Genomic DNA, 17,978 nt, shown 5'->3' on the forward strand with positions numbered 1-17,978 from the left:
CAGAAGTAGAGGCCTGCAGAGCTGTCTCCACTCCTTGTCAGTGATGTCCTTTGTTCCTTTCCTGTAAGTGAAACGTATTACTCAGCCTTATTTTCATGCAGAGTCATACTAGTGGGTGCAATGAATAGTTCAAGTCAGGAGATCAATCTAGGAAAGGCTCACAAAGCTTTGATGATAATCACTCATCAGCCAAGTACATCTCCAGGGTCAAAAGTGTATTGGAGAACAACCCTAACGCTCTTAGAAATGAGGTACAGGTGTAAAAAGAGACCGTGCAGAAGGTTTTGTACAAATTTGATGTCCATCTCTTTCTACTCCCCTTAGGGGTGATGGTTCTGCATTTCATTTCCATGTCTTCCTTTATGGACTTTAACAGTACAGTCTTCTCCCAAACTCTGTCTTTTGGCTTTGAGTTTTCTCTTATTTTCACACCTCTTCAGTGTTACTGGTGTCTTCTAGCACTGAATTAAGACTTAACCTGTGTATGTATTACCGTTACTGCTTTATAGATAAAAATACAGCACATAAATACACAGAAAACCATAATAAAACACTACAGATCACCAATAACTTACCATGTAATTAGATGATGCTTGGGAGAGTGGTGTTTTCGACATGAATTAAAGTGAATAAACAAACATGTATACCTCTGTGTAAGATAAATAACTTAAGGAATGAAGAGGAATCTTCATCTCCTGTCAACTGTTTTGTCGTCAGCTGATTATTACAGCTGCTGTTCAAACCAGAATGTTTCCTGCAAAATTTACTTAGCCAACACCACCTTTTTTGTTCCTTTTAACATGCTTTGTATATATAGAGGTAATGATTAAAATTTATTTGTTTCAGTGATACTTTACATGAGTAAAAAGAGAATTTGTCTAGTTCTGTGAACTGTACCTGAATCCTCCTGTTATCATACCTTTCCTAGTTGTATAGGAAGAGCGAAAGAGCCAAAACCAACTCTGAAAATGTCACAAGCTGCCTCTTGTGAAAGCTTTTTACTCCTTTGCCGCTGTTTGCTATAACTTGGGAATAGCTGGAATAGTCCACTGAGGAGGAGAATGTAGGGTAAATACATAGAAAATTTGTAATGGTCAATTTAGTTTGCAAGTCCTGTCTCTCTGGTTCTGTGTAGCTTCTCTTCTGCCCTATTAGACTTCATAAAATGTGAACAGATAATGAGAGATTTTGTCTTACTCATATCTCTGTTTCATTTAGTTGGCCCAGTATCCTTGCCAGTAAAGAAAATTGAAGAGAAAGAACACCTTCCTTTGTTCAAGTGAAATATTGACGTGCCATTTCCATTAGGATCTGTACTGGCAACAGCCTGCTTAAGACCTTACATATTTTAATGTTTATCATTAAAATGTGAGATTCTGATTTCATTATCATAAATAGACCACTAATTAGACATCCTTTTCCACCTCTAGCATCTGTGAAAATCAGACAGACACTATGGCCAGACTATTGTGTACCTGCAGTTCTCTTATTATGAATCACTGCTTTAATTCTCTTATATGATTACATCTGTTCATCTGCCATTTTAAAGATTAATTTCTTGGCTATATTGGCTGCTGTGAGTCACAGCACCCTGATACAGCTATACTTCAGGACCATACAAAAGTCAGATTTCAAATAGACCATTTTAAACCATTCAGACAATGACTTACAAGTTTCCTTTGCCTTGTCCCTACACCCACCTCCAGCCCAGCATTTCTAAATAATCTGATTTGAAACTAATTTTTATGCCTTTTTTTCCCTATCACGCCTCACACCCTATCATTTCCATGGTAAGGAAACAAACCTAGCATCTCTGTATTCTGCAGACTGTATGTAAAATGAAAGGCTGACATATCATTTGGGCATGTATCATAACATGTAATTGTCTGAAGTATGGGTATACACAAATTCCCTCCTTAATGAAAAGTAAAACTAGGCAGTACTACAGCAGGTATTAGAAACATTTAAAAAGTGGATTGTTGATGTCACTGTTCAGAGGTACTACAGCTGGACTACAGTGCTGTGTTTTATGGTATTAGAGAGCAAAATATTTTCTACACAAGATCTGTCCTGTTTGCAGATGTCTTGTGGACTATCTGAATGAAAGATACTGTTGCTGGGGTGACCAGAGACCTGATAATCTCAGGCCTTCAGATAAATACCAATGCCAGCACAGAGAAGTGGTCAGTGTCTGTGGCTACAGACACTCCTCTGTGGCAAAGGAAATGCGTTTTTAGAAAACACCTTGTTCCTTTTAATTACAGTTTTAAGTGTCAGCAGACCAAGTCTGAGTCTAAGTGCATCTGTTGAACATTATTACTTACTTTTTTCATTGAACTTGTGATCCTGAAGGCTCCCAGGGACTAATAGCATCAGCTACAGAGCCATGCACCTTTTTTACGTTACCTCCATCATCACCTGTCACGCTTCAGCTATTTCATTTCCAAATTCCTTTTGCAGAAATTAACAGCAGCTGACCTGCTGAGACAGTGGGTTTGTAGACTATCTATCTATCTGTATAGGCTAAAAATAACACTTCTTTTCCCATATGATATTAATAATTTAATCACAGTAAAGACAAGTGTTCTACTTTGTGTTACTGGAATTTCCCATTAATACAACAGAGAAGAATTCTGAAAACACATTATTTCTGCAATTGTTTGAAACCATGTTTTTCATCCAGTTTTGTAAAAATGTCTAACAGAACTTCCTCAGTTACATAACTTACTTTAATTTTTTTTATTTTTTTTTTTAAGTTTCAGTGATGTTTTACCATTATTCTGATAAGTAGCACTAAAACGTGTATGGGCTCAAATCCTAGATGACTCTCACAGTTACACTTGGTAATGCCAGGACAGACAAAATATAAATGCAATAACAAAATATTAAAGTGCTGCAAGCTTCAAAATATTTCTAATCCTCCTTTTAATTTTGATCTAGATTAGGTTTGGGGAATTCTCAAAACAAGAACGTTTGATAGTAAAAGTCTTCCTGCAAACATTCTTAAACGTGATATGTATTAAGTGCAGTAACAGTGCCACCAAGTGACAATTTAGAGCAATTACGCTTTTTAGGTACTGGAAGTGTTTCAAACAGAAACATTAAAAATGGAGGCCAGAAAGCTGACTTCTGACCAAAGATTTTGTGTAAAACAGAAATAAGAAAAGCTATAAAGTCATATTAAAGATTCTTCAGAAGAATCTATCGAGTTCATGAGTTCCTGTAAATTCCTTTGTTATCTTTCTCCTTCATCCTTAATTTTTAGGTGTATTCCTGCATCTACTCCTTCCTTTGATCTACTAAAAAACAGAAATTTGTAAAAATTTGGCTTTTGAAAATTTCTGAAACTGCCATGAAACTGGTTCCTCTTATTCCTATTGAATGACTAACAAAAATTGTCACGATCCTCAGTCTTTATCTAACCATGTCATAAAATCCCAGTATTTGATTGGACTTTCTTTGCCAACTTTAGTGTCTTAAAAAGGTGTTCACAGTTTTATTCCTCTGGTATTTATAAACCAATCCACTTGCTGCCCAGTATTTATACAGAGCCTGTAGGCACCCATGTTTTTCACTGACCACACTGCACTTTAGTGTAACACTCCACTTTGTGGAGATCTATCATGTTTCTTTTCAGCCCTTATTTTGGAAAGTGAAGCAAATAATTGCCATAAATCTGCTCTCTAGTAACTTATCTACTGTAGAGGATGTCCCTTGTGCTTGAAGATATTTGCTGTTTATCAGGTATTATACATTTATAAAATTCATCCTAGTGTGAACAGGTTTACCTCTATGAGATAAATGTTCTTTTCTGTCCTTTGTAGCAAAAACTTTATAATATCATGTTAATATAGTAATATAATGGAGTAGATGAAATGCCATGTTGAAGAGCGAAGATTTTGTTGACATTGAATTCAACTTATAAATTGGTGATTTTATATGTATATATATATATATATATATATATATATATATATATAGGTTAACATCTTGAACATTTTGGTTTTGGTCTGCTGTGTGCTCCTGTGTTTCTGTAATCAGTAATTGCCATGTCTGATTCACCTGGCCTTTTCCAGCAGTCAGGAAAGCAGGAGGGTAGTACTCAGCAGAAAGGTTCTTGCAGCAGTTTCAGACTCAGTCATTACAGGGTTTGGGTTGGTCTACAGTACATTATTCCGAAGATGCATTTGGGCCAAGTGTTTTGCAATTCATAAAACATTGGGACTCGCCTCCATTTTCAAGATTAATGACTCAAGTACAGCATAGCCAGGGAGCAAGGCTGAACAGTGCACTGAAAACAACCATGTAGAGCTGCTCTGTCTTTGCTCTTGTGTCATAAATCAGGGAAGGGAGAAGGAGATTGAGTTACAGCCAAGAACACACTTCCATTTAGTTTCAAGACTTATATACACTAGGAATGAAAGCCACTTTGTGAGCTAAATTCAGAGCTACTCTAATGGCTCCATTTTCCAGATTAGCTCATGACCCAGGGAAAAAAAAAAAAAAAAAAGGATGTGTTAAACGTAAGAATAAATCTAAACTTGCTCTGCATTTGAAATATATGTTTATTTTGCTGATCCAGTGCTGGTGCTGGAAGAGATGGGAGGAGCAGCCTCAAGAAAGCTGTGTTACTGCTGGCTCTTTTTTCTAGAAATTTCTTCTTATAATCCTGACATTCTCTTTTGTCGTTAATTTATCAGATAAATTAAATTACAAGATAAATTGCAGCAGCTAATACTGCACATAAAAAAAAGATTAAATAAGAGCAGTAAAAGTTGTAATGAACCTTTCACTTGACATGTCCCTCAGATACTTTGAGGAGCTTTTGTAGGTTGACAGGATGACAGTAGGTTGAACAGTGCACTCATTCTTTTAGTTATATGTAGTATCATTCATTTACACCTAAAAATAAGTTACCACCAGCATTTTCCAGGACTGGCTACAGAGCACACAATGTTGCTGTTGCTTTATAACAGGTATAAAGCAAGGTTGGCTTCATTTACTGCAAACTGCCCTTTGTACAGCTCAATCTCACAAAACATAAACTAGTGCAGTGAAAGGCAGATTGCCTAACTATACCAGCGTTTCTGTGTATTTCTAGAACAGTTTCCAATAACAACAAAGGCCAGTACTTTGATACTGAAAGTTCTGAGAGATGAAAACCCTCATCCTGTGCTGCCCTCCCTGAAGTACTGGCAGTTGCACAGCTGTCCAGAGAGGCAGGTCAACTCACTGCTCTGACCAAATATTACCTTCATCAAAAGGAAATAATTTTGCAAATTCTTCATCAAGGAATTTTGTTCTATATTTTCAATTATGTAATGAAGAATATGATTCTAATTATTAGAATAAAATGTGTACACAATACCCAAAACACAGGAATGGTTTCTACTTGCCTCATTAACTCACTGTAAACCTTTCCTTCTTTATTTCCTTCCCTTAACAATTTAGATGTAATGTATGCCCGTATTATTTAGAACTTGAAATTCCATAAGATCAAAAATTGGCATTATTCAAAAATCAATAAAGAGTAAGTTTTAGTATACTTTTACACCTTTTCTTAAAAAAAGTTTATTCTTAAATTTAAATTCCAAGTTCTAGTTTGGAGTAAAATTTAACATTCAATTTTAGACAGCCTTGACTTGTTGGTGGGAAGTTTAGAGGGGTAAGGTATGTCTTTTTAAGCCTTACTTAAAAAAAAGTAATATGGCATACCAAGATCATTACCAACACTGTTATTGATTTTGCCCCTTTTTCCTGAGGTAAAGATGGCAGTGCTAAATGAGACTGTAGAGCAAGATGATATAATTTCAGAAATGCAGAAAGTTTACAGGAGACTAAAAAAAAAAAACTGGTCTACTGATCAAAACATTTCGCGGAACTGTTGATAAAGAACAAAAATAAATCATGTATTGACTGTATTTTTCATATGGTAACACGTAAGTAGTTTAATGTGAGAAACAATTTTTTTTCCCGACAATTTATTTATGGTCCACAGCATAGGATCTTTACATTCCAAAATATACTTTATATTTCACAGATAAATGCTACCTTTGAAGAACTACTTAATAGGCCATTTGGTACCATGTTGTGCAGTTATTTACCAACATTCAAACAGATTTAATTAACTATGTCTTTTGTCTAGAAAAATCAGTTAGTAAAGAAATATATCAGATTAATGTAGCATCAGCTCTTTCATTAGCCAGGATTCCATTTTCTTCTGATAACCTCTTCTGTCCTTTACCATTATTTTTATCTTACACTCATCTTTTAATAAGTTATCCTTGAAATTTTTACTTGAAAATTTCTACTGTATTGAAACCAGAATAAAAGGCCAGGTAGCCGCACAAATAATATTTTTCTCTTTCTTAAGGTAAATTCTTAGGTTTCTTACAATTGTAACATTTTAATAGTCCAGTCACAATATACTGAACAGTCAGATATTTTATGAAAAAGCTAAACCATCAGCCTTCCAGTTTCACACAGGAAACTGCTAATAAAAGTATTGAAATTAATTCTGTAGAAAAAGTTAATAATAAAGAAAGCTATACAATTCCATAAAAAACATAATTAGAGTGTAGATTTTTAAGTCTCCCTTCTTCTAGTCCTCACAGAAGACAATTTCTTTGTATGTGTACTCTTATGTGTGGTGATGATGTCCCTGTTTGATTCATGTAACTACCTTCATATAGATTTTGCTAAGAAAATTGAAATTCATCCCTGCGTAAGGAAGTCTCTTACCCTGCATAATACTGCTGTTTTCCAGCATGACTAGTCACATGCAAGAGGCTGAAATTCATAGTGCAGTTTTATTTGTTAGATGATGGATATTTGTGAAAATATATAAATCAGGCTTCATTTAAATATAGGCATCGTTTTGCATCTCCAAGAAGCTGCAGCATAACAAGTATAATACTCCATATTTCTCTACATTTTGTGAATTTCTTCTTTCACAGGATGGAGTTTCAGCATGGGATCTGCCTACCAGTTCCACAGCTGGCGAGTATTTGTGATTGTCTGTGCACTGCCCTGTGTCTCTTCTGTGGTAGCCCTGACCTTTATGCCGGAAAGCCCACGGTTCCTGCTGGAGGTATGACTTTCCAAAAGGCTTTTAGATTCCAGTCAAAATAACAGGCATTTAGATTGTTCAGAAACTACAGTGAGTATCTTAATTTGTACATATGTTGCACTTACATTTTGGTCTAACATTTAGGTTGGAAAACATGATGAAGCTTGGATGATACTCAAGCAAATTCATGACACAAACATGCGTGCTCGTGGTCAGCCTGAGAAAGTCTTCACAGTGAGTATTGCTTTTAAAGCTAATTACCTAACACGTCAGCAAGCCTTCTGACTGTCAAAGTGGAGGGCTTAAGCAATCAATATTAACACTCTGCATGGCAAAGCCAATTATTTGCATTCTAAATACCTAAATAAAAGATATTGTGAATTCCTACAGAAATTATTGTATATACAGTAGATGTTAAGGTATCAGCCTTTGGCCAGCATATTCTTGGGTATATGAACCCACAGTGTGATAATTTTGTCTGGTGTAGCAAGATTCCATCTGTGTTTTATTTATTTGTCAAGTTTACTTTGCCCTTAGTAATAATAGTTGGCACATAGGAGTCTGAATTAGTTAGCTATTGTGCCTTAAAAGCTTTGGAATTTTTTTCTCTTTTTATCAAGTAAAACAATATGTTTTAAAAATGCATTTTCACTTCTGTGACATAGTATTTTCAGATATTTAGTATTCTTAAAATATCTTGGAAGCTCAGTTGCATCTTTTTAAGGTCTAATGATGAGGCCCTTTTTAAAGTGTTGATCTGTTTCAATTGGAGGAGAAATTGGCAATTAAGAAGTGGCACTTTTTTATGGCATCTTTATGAAGACTATACACAATGATCCTGTCTTCTTGGATACAGTAGGACCAAACAGCACCTCCTTGCTTTGAAATCCAGTCTGCCTTTCAAGCTCATGCTGTGCTGTGGCAGTACAAGCACTCAGCTCCCTCTTGGAGCCATGTGTGGGATGCTTTTCCTCTACCAGAGGCTTTCTTCTTATTATGATGCACATATAACTCAATTAAGAAATCCTCTTAAAGCTTCTGCATTTGCAGGCAGTCTTGAGGAATGACCCTCTGATTCTATAACTTCATAACTTTATTCCGTTGAGACTTCCAGTTTGTTGTCTTGGATGCAGTTTCCATTGCTTCCATTTAAATCTTTCCACAAAGAAGCTCAAGAATTCCTATATTTAGCTTGAAAGAAGGCTGGCTAGCACTTACTGTGTTTAATCCACCTTTACTGGTACACCAGTGACCTACCACTAATCCCATCTAGCTTAATATTTTATTTTCTGATTTAATTTGTGAGTGATTTACCTAACACCATACAGGTACGGTGTAATTTCACAATTGGCTCTTGGTGATCTGAGCTGCTTTCAGACAGAATATGCCTGCTACTAGTAGCTCTGGGAGTTTTTTTCTACTCTCGTTGGTGTTCATTGGCTGATTGCACAGTTAGCCATAGCACAGATCCCATGCCCCTTCAGTGCTAGCTTAGGCACAAGGAAGAAGACAGAAATGTGCTGGGAGAAAATGTGGGAGGAAGGATAAGCCTCTCACGTCACTTTGACGTAATTGTAATCACATCCTAAAGCAGCTGTGGAGATGAAAACAAACCGCATGCCTGTTGTATCCAGTTCTTGTGATCTAATAAGTCTTTCTACAATTGTTAAAATGTGAGACTCAACCACTTTATTTATAGTTAGTTTTGTTAATTGGTCAGCCATTAATTTTGCCAGTTTCTGTCTTGAATATTAGGAAAACTCAATTCCAGACATCAGAGGGTTGAAAGATTAGAAATACTGTACTGTATGTCAAGGTTAGACATATATAGAATTCCCTATTTTTAGCTTGCATTAGTATGATTAGAAAATGCATCATTCTCTTCTTATTGTACAACATCAGCACTTCATTTTGTAAAACACAGAAAGCAAAGAACTTGTACGTAATTTGTTTGGCACATCCTTTTAGTAGCTTCCTTTTTTTTTTTTAAATTAGTCCTAGATATTGTGACATTTTGTCTCAGTATTTTATTCACATACCTCTCCCAAACCCCTTTGCTTATTCAATACCATTCAATGACTTAGGCTCTACAATTTTCCTCCACTTCATATTACTAGTTACAACAGACATGCTTTGATAGTATGTTTTCTAATTCTACAGATGATATAATTTTTCCTTCACTACTCCTATGCTTTAAGTGTGATTTCCTTTTATATGTTTTCCTGTATTATATTGACTTAATCTTTTTCTAGAAGCTTTTTCTCACAAGTCATGTTTATTCTTGTTACTCACATTATCGAAGGGATTATCTTCAAACCTTCCAAAAAAGAAGTCATCCACTGATAAACAGTTGCTTTTAGAATTAGAAACCCCAAAATGGAATTCTGGTTACTGAATTGATGGGAGTTGATGGCACTTCATACTTTTGAGAATCTCTCCTGAAAGCAGTGATAGTAACAGAGATGGTAATAAATTAATAGTATCTTCTAACATGGCACCACCCAAGTGTAGTGGTTTGAATTTTGTTTTCCCCCAGAGGCTAAGAAAAGTGGTAGACCCCAAGGGGTGGAAACCCCTGGAAGTTTTGGAGTTGTGTCCAATGGGCGCTCCTGCAAAAATGTAAACATTCCACAACCAGACCGGAAGAGACAAGTTGTAGTTTGGTGGTTGAGGAGAGGTGGCCATGTTGTAGAGCCACGAGGAAGGGGTTCTGAGCCCCTTGGGGCCTCTGGGGCCCCCCAGCCCCTGGCTGGGGGGGACTGCAAAGACCTGGAACAGTGCTAGACTGGACTAAGTGTCTGTAGTTATGCCGGGAGATGTTTTCTCCATGGGCGCAGAGCAGCAGCCAACACTGACCAGAGAAACGGTGGCAGAGAGCCAGGATAGATAAGACCTGAACCGGAGGAGCAGCAGAAGCAACATGCAGCACCGCAGAGAAGACTCCTGGAAGGAGAGCTGAGGAAAAGAGAGCCAGCAGCTGAGAGACAGAGTTCTGGGGGTGAGAACTGATACCAGACCCCCCAAAAAACTCCCTTGAGACCCCTCTTGGAGAAGAGGGACATGGACTCCTATTTTGGAGAGCAGTTTTGGACATGCAGCACCAGAGAGAGAGAGGAGCTAAGAAGCTCAAAAGACGTCCCGGAGCTGGACCGGGACGGCCAGAGGAATGCAGAGGGGGTGACCTTGGCTCCCCCCTCGCACTGCTGCCAAGGCGGCAGCCTGAAGCAGGGCACAGAGGCCCTGCAAGGGGCTGAGTCCCCTGGAGATACCAGACCGTCACGAAGACCCCTGTGCTCGTGATATGACATGGTGAAATGACCTTGTCTGGGGTTACGAAGCCCACGGAAGACCCCTCGGTTGGAGGCGATGGGGCCGAGAGAGGTTGGATACCTCCCTCCTGAGTGCTGGCAGAAATCCAGCTATCAGCTGCTGCATGTGGAGAAGACAGACAGACTGCTGCCTCAGAAGATGCTGCTGTTCAGAGACTGAAAGGGATCTGTCCTTCTTTCCTTCCTGGACTTTTATTTGGAGGGGAGAAGAGATCTGGTCCATTGTAAATACATATGTCATGGTAAAGATAGTTGTGATCGTGTGTATAATGTGTTATAGTATTTATTTGTACAGTCATTGTAATATATTCCCTTTCCCCCACTTTGAGTCTGGTGCGTTTTGTCTGGAAAAACCCATCTCACATTAGGTTGAGATGTGGGAGGGGGAATGGAGCTAGGGGATTGGATTTTGGGGCTATCTCAAACCATGACACCAAGTTAAATGTTTATGTATGTGCTTAATTAACTTCCTGGGCTCTTAAAATACATATTCATTAGATGTCTTGGTTCAAATAATAATAATAATAATAATAAAAAAATTGTATCCTTAAACCCAAAATTTTCTCCACTCTTTCATTGTCATGTGTTAATTATTTTTTTCCGTGCAAATATTTTCCTATGAAGCAAGTCTTGATTTTGTAAAATTTAAAATATTGCATGTTTCTAGTAATTGCTTTTAAACAAAAGTGTTATTTTCATTAAAATAGGTATTCTTTTTTTTTTTTCTTTCATTCTTCATATACTGGCAGCTGAATTTGCATGGTCCAGATGCAAATTCCTGATTCAATAAGACTTTTCATATGTTAAAGAACATCAAGGCCTGGGAACTTTTGTGCCCAATCACATACAGTGGTCCTAAGATATAAATAGTCCCCCAGCCTCCATGTCTCCAAATGAGTCAGGTGCCCAGTGTGGGGAAAAGGCTGCTCCTGAGCCTACAGGAGTGGTACTGGTTTACAAAGTGTAATACAAAAGGCATGCCCTTTCTGCTCAGAGGTGTAGTATGTAAGGATTTCTGCATGTAGGAGATCTCAGATAATCTTTGAGGACTCGAGTCAGTCTTTTCTATAACACATTTCATAAAAGCAGTTAGAATAATGTGAGCAGGATTATTGGAAGAGTCATGACAAGAAGGTTACAGGCTTTGGATAAAGTCATGATCTGGCAAGACAGTGAGCTGTAGTACTTCAGAAATGAGAGTGGTTATAGCTAAAACTGTTTAGTGGGCTTTTCTTTTTTCTTGTTCATGGGATGAGGCTGCTGGTGCATCTGTAAAAGCAATGGGCTCAAAACTAGAACTTCACCATCAATAGTGCTATTACCCAATGTCCTGTAATCCACTATGATACACTTGGAGGTTGAGAGGGGGGGCGTCCTCATTCTGTTAAGAAGAAACACAAGTTATGGCTACTTTCAGAAACTGCAGCCAAACACTGAACAGTCAGTCTCTTGGTCTCTCCTTCCTTCTATGTCAGTCCCTTTCCCCATTTTATTGATTTTCTTTCCAATCTCTATTTGCCTTCTTTGAAAATAAACTGTGGACGAATACACCACCTTTTGTGATACCGCTATTAAGCTGGGACCAGAGCAGAAGCCAAAACCAGAACCATACAATGCTATAAGTTTGTCAGGTCCTGTGTCTGGAAAGGCCATGTAACACATTCTTGTTCTGCTACCCAAGGGACTGCAAGCGAAAATTAGCATTATAGACAACATCACATTCTCTGTCACTGGTGGTTCTGTATTTTTCTCTGATGTCTGTTTATCTTATTTCACTTCTGATGAAGTAGATGATTGTTCATAACAGCAATACCATGGTGGTTCCAGATCATTTCATCTCACTTTTTCTCTCTTCATTAAGTTCTCTGTTTAACACTACACAAAATAAAAACAAAATAAAGGGGGGTTTCAACAATTACTTCATGACATTTTGAATACTTCTCTTTTCATTGCTCTCTCTTTAATCAGTAGACTTGCAGCAACATTGTGATAGCAAGTCAGAAACAATTTGATAGCAAACTCTGAACATGCTTAACTATTTGATGGTTTAAATCATGTTTTAAACTTTGTGCCAGTAGGGGAATATACAACACTCTAGAAGAATCTGACAGCAATAGCTTATTGTAGCCAGCGGAAATTTAATTCCTACATCCTTTGAAAGCAGAGCTTTTCTGGTACAGTTGCATCCATAATAACCTTTGTCATTACAGTGTGCTACTATTTCTTTACACATTTAAAGCATTTCTAGTGTAGACACAAGTTTAATATCTGCTCGTTTTTAGTAGATGGGATTTAATAAACCCTGCCAATACTCCTCTATAGGCAGCTAATGATTCAAGGAAATACAAATATTTGTGTTCTGTTTTTATTTCTAGGTTACCAGAATCAAAACACCAAAGCAGATAGATGAGCTCATAGAAATAGAGAGTGATACTGGAACTTGGTACAGGAGGTGTTTTGTAAGAATCCGCACAGAGCTGTATGGTGTAAGTATCAACATCTCTGTTCACTCTGTAATTACCTTTTTTTTGTTGATTAGCTTTCTGAAGTGGAAAGGATTCACTGAGCTCATGCTGTTGATACCTGCAATACAACTGATGCATTCAGGAACCAGTGTAAAGTTTTGGTTTCCTGACCCAGAAAAGATGCAGGTGAATCACAGAGGTTGGTCTCAGCTTCTGAAAATGAAAACGCTGCCTTGGTCCTTACACAAGTGATAGCTAATAATTACATAGTCATATGCACAAGCACCCCAAAATAAATATGTAGTGGGAATGCATATCAATATATACCTATGGAAATAGGTTACAAATGATGAGACGAAAAATTATTCAAGAAGAACTTGTGACAGCCACATTATTTACAAATGGTAAATTCATGAATAAATTTTGTAAATGTATGTCAATAAAACAAGAGAGCATTGTATCTGCATGAATTTTGTAGGCATGTCAAATGTTTTACCAGAAACTATGGTATCATATATATATATGTATCTAACATATCAAAACTATGTTAGAGATATTTCAGACTTTAATACAAACTTGTGGGACTGTGCTCCTTATACTTTTGTTACTTTTTTTGTAAAACCAAAATTACATTGTATCTTTGAATCTTATAATAAAAATTGAAAAATTAGCCTCATTGATTAATTTGAAAAAAAATCAAAACTGATTTTTCACAGCTGTTAAAAGTCTGACATCTTAAAGCTCTTCAGAACTACGATGACGTGTTGCAAACTAAGGTTTGTCACAAAATTATTTTGCTATGAAAAGTCACATTTTCCCCATGGAAAAAAAAAAATTGGGCAAGTTTTTATAGTTGTTGACCAAAAATGGAGTAGTTGGAGACTGAAATATTATGTGCTAAACCAGCTTTAAAGGAGTTGCAGCTTCATTGTCTCACATTCTTGTTGTCTCACTAGACTAGATCCTCAGTCAGAGAACTTTCCTTTTTGCATGAGGCGTGTTGGGACCTCTTAGAACAGTCTGTCTGTTCTCTTTTTTTAAAGGAGATCATCTTGAGATGAGAGAGAGAGAAATGAGAACACCATTCTCAGTCAACTCTGCTACGGTGTCTCTGATTTGGGGGTAGTCCCACATTTTCCTCATATAGTTCAGGTGTCGATTTCTAGCCATGGTAGGTTATGATAGATCAAACTCTGGTTGTATCACTGTTGAATCATGGAACATATTTTGCCTAAATTTAAAGTACTGTAATACTGGGAAGTGAGAAGAAAACCTTTCTGAGAAGATAATTTTTTTATTTGAGATAGTGAAATGAAGCTGTCTAACTTTAAGAAAGTTTGAGGTGATCACAGCAGCGTGAATTAATGGGTGCAGTCCACACTGGTTACAGCAAAATTGATATGAGCCTGCAACATGTGCTTGCAGCTGAGACAGTGAATCATATGCTGGGCTGCATCAAAAAAAGTGTGGCCAAAGATCTGATCTGCTCTCTCTCATGCCCTAAAGAGGCAAGCAAATCAGGGAAAAAAAACTTCTATCATTTAAGAAAATTGTTCAAAAAAATATGTAAATAAATGTGTTTCCTAATGATTTGCAGATTTGGTTGACGTTTATGAGATGCTTCAACTACCCGGTGAAGGATAATACGATCAAACTTACGGCTGTATGGTTCACCCTGTCTTTTGGGTAAGAGTGTTGAGATTAAACCATTTTTTATACTCTTGACAGACAGAAGAGTCATCTGCATATAAATTTCTGTCACTATGATTATCTGTTTTATTCAGAATCTTTCCACAAAATGTTACATTTGTCAGTTAGTCTATTCTTGGTTGCAAGCCTGGCTCATAAGAAATATCTGCTTCAGAAAAACTGGAATCTTCTAGTGTGATTTCTGAAGGAGTGAGATTGGTGCCTGATGTTTTTCTGTTTTTCACAGCTACTATGGCTTATCTGTCTGGTTTCCTGATGTCATTAAACATCTGCAGTCGGATGAGTATGCATCCCGAGTGAAACATTTCCGCAATGAGGAGGTTTCACACTTTGTCTTCAACTTCACACTGGAAAATCAGATTCACAGCAATGGAGAATACATCAATGACAGGTTTAGAGATTTCCTTATATCCTGGCTTAACTGGAATAAACAGATACATATTTTAAATCACATCCTAATCACATTTTTTTTTCCCTTTAGGCTTTAGGTAATGATACAATGTTTTTGTTGGTTTTTTTGACAATTTATTTCTGTTCTTGATTTCTTATGGTTCATGAGCATGGGGAGAAACAGACTTTTACATGGTTCCTGTGTGAGGATCTACCATGGAAACCCAGCTTCCTTGTCATGCTGAAAAACAGACCAAAAAGCCTAAGTCAATGGTGTTTCCTTTCACAGTGGGATTCAAAGGTTTTCAGATCCAACACATGCAACATATTGTAGAGGTTTGCGGAAGGATGTACTTTCATCTCTGTTGCTGGTTCTTTTTTTGTATTGATGAAAGACACTTCTGTGAAAATGCTGAACATTGAGAGGCTAGGATCTTATGACAGAAAAATGAAAGCTAAACATTACTGTAAACCAATAAAAAGCATGAACAGCTCCGAAATGGGAAACAACACTCTGGCAGTGCCTTTTGTGATTTTTTTAGCTGAAGCCAGATATATTAAGGCTTTATCTGGGCTTGACAGATAACTAGATAACTTGGGGGAAAATTAAACACAGCTGTTTTAGGTATCTGGTTTCTGTTAAGAAATATACAGAACAACCATGTGAATGGTCTCCTGGAAGTCATGGTGATAAGTAATTATTATTTCCATAGGAAAATCTATATCTAAGCGAATAAAATTAATGATTTTTTAATACTTTTTATTATTATAATTTTTTATAAGAACTTGAGTTTTGACAGAGTTAAAGGTTTATGCATTGCAGAAAAAAATAATAGTTATTTAATTGATCAATTTAAACAATATATTCTTGTAAAATGCTAAATTTAACATTAATCTATGCTAAATCACTAATTTACTCTTCCAAATGTGCAATTTTAATATGCTTCTGACAGTTATTTGAGATTCACAAAGCATTTTCCAAGAAGTATGAACTCATTTGATACCCTTCCTTCCCATATGTTTCAGTACTCTACTCACCCTCATTCTCAGCATTCTCTTCTTGTTCTTCCTTAACTAGAAAATCCATCAATACTTGACTTTTTACTACATTACATTCCTGTTGGGTTTTAATTAAAATCATAGCGACACAAATTTTAATGTAGTCACATGTTTCCTGTCCAAGGGTAAAAAGTGCATTAGAAGAACATGTAGTCTGTCATTTCTGTTCCAACTGACTAATCTAATCACTGATGTTTTTTGTTCTCCTCTGAAATTAGGCTACAAATTTGAATGGAAAGAGCTATATGAAAAATGATAATGAGTTGACACTGAACTCTAACCTAATTTTAATCAGTCTGTCAAAATGAGAAATGATATAGTAACTAAATCTAATGGACTGAAAACACCATTATTCTGACCAATGCAAAAAAGAAAATTCATTAGTTAATAAGTTGCTTACTGTAATAAACACTATTAGCTTTTCCCTCCTTTCTCATAAAGATGTGATTTCAACAACTTTATTTTGTTGAGTTTAATTCCCACTACTTTGTAGGTAGCATATATTTTTTTTGTTGCTTTTCCTACTATTACTCTTGTAATAATACAAATACTTAGGTAATCACACCAGGTCTAATTAGAGCAGAGACAGGTCTGTCTTGGGAAGACTTTGGGAAGACAGATCTTCCTACTGTAAAACAATTAAAGCTCTACTTTCCAAACCGTTGCCACTTAGCGTGAAGTCTGCCACCAAAACTGCCCCTTTTCCACACCTTCATGTGAAATAAAAGACATCTCAAAAATAATGATGTACAACAACATCTTGTTTTTGTTGTTAGCATGATTTGTTTTTTACTAAAGAAGTCTTACAGCATTGTTTTAGTGTAATGACATATAGGTAGAAAGTTACAGTAATATATTTTGTGATTGATTTTTTCTATTAATATCTCAATTGATGGTCATAATCAAAGACCTATGTGTTAAATGAAAGTCAGTAGGAAGGAGGATATTCAGAAAAAAAGAAAGTCACCAACAAATCATTCACATCTGTTTTATGTGCATAGTAATTGTAATTGCATCCCCAGGCACAGGAGTAATGAAGACATACTTACAGTTAGATATCTAGTTGTATAACTGGCAATGTAATTTTTAATTCATGTTTTATTTTAACCATTTTGCAAAAACATTTTTTAAAATTTAGACCAGTATGTTTTGCATTTGAGCTTAACATGGTAACCAGTGTGTTCATCTGGAGAAATAAACATTTTCTGAAAAATTCTTTATTTTCAGCTTGTTGGTATTAGCAGGTGCTTGTTTATTCCAAGGGACTGAGTTTCTGAAGCATCTCCTAATTTCCAACTGTAATGTCAAATTAAAAGCAATAATGATTTTACAAGGCTGTTCCATGAACGTCATGACATCAGTTTCTGTTGATGATTAGGGACAAGTAAGAATAGAAATACTATCAAAGAAATTATATTACCAGTTAGGGCCAGTAACTATGTAGAACAATTTGTCTTACTAATTCTTTTTCTAAACAATAGTATTCTAGAATGAGCTAATCATTAATAACATCTGCAAAATGCATCTAAGGAATCGTTTTTACTGGGGTTGAGATTTTTTAGAACTAAATAGCTGCATCACCTTGATCTGTTGCTCCTTCTAAACCATGAAGGTAGACTGACAAGAATTATTTGTATTGGGCAGGTTTATTATGATGAAGTTTAAATCGGTAACATTTGAAGATTCACTTTTTAAGAACTGTGTGTTTGAAGACATTACTTCACTGAACACATACTTCAGGAACTGTACTTTTGTGAATACCACCTTCTACAACACAGGTATTATGAGAAAAATCCCTGAATGCCCATTGCTCAGCTGCATGTTCTTTTCTTACATTTATAATTTCTGGATTTCTAAGAAGGCATACAAGTCCTCTTGTAGGGAATAAAAATCTATAAAAAACAACAGACCTTCATAGTGTTATGACAGAGAAGTTAAAGGATCACACTGCAAAAG

General features: G+C 36.4%; 1 protein-coding gene across 1 annotated transcript in view; it reads left to right on the forward strand.

Moving 5' to 3' along the window:
* The window catches only part of SV2C (synaptic vesicle glycoprotein 2C), a 114,739-nt gene that overhangs the window by 75,982 nt on the left and 20,779 nt on the right, over positions 1-17,978 (forward strand). Inside the window, exons 5-10 of the mRNA XM_051788219.1 lie at positions 6,957-7,090; positions 7,214-7,303; positions 12,774-12,884; positions 14,461-14,549; positions 14,800-14,964; positions 17,667-17,800. Coding sequence (XP_051644179.1) covers positions 6,957-7,090; positions 7,214-7,303; positions 12,774-12,884; positions 14,461-14,549; positions 14,800-14,964; positions 17,667-17,800 — 723 coding nt within the window. The remainder of the gene's footprint in view (positions 1-6,956; positions 7,091-7,213; positions 7,304-12,773; positions 12,885-14,460; positions 14,550-14,799; positions 14,965-17,666; positions 17,801-17,978) is intronic.

The sequence above is a fragment of the Manacus candei genome, unplaced genomic scaffold (assembly GCF_025592945.1).
Source record: "Manacus candei isolate 608988 ecotype Guabito, Panama unplaced genomic scaffold, ASM2559294v1 h1tg000024l, whole genome shotgun sequence".
In the NCBI taxonomy this organism is placed as follows: domain Eukaryota; kingdom Metazoa; phylum Chordata; class Aves; order Passeriformes; family Pipridae; genus Manacus; species Manacus candei.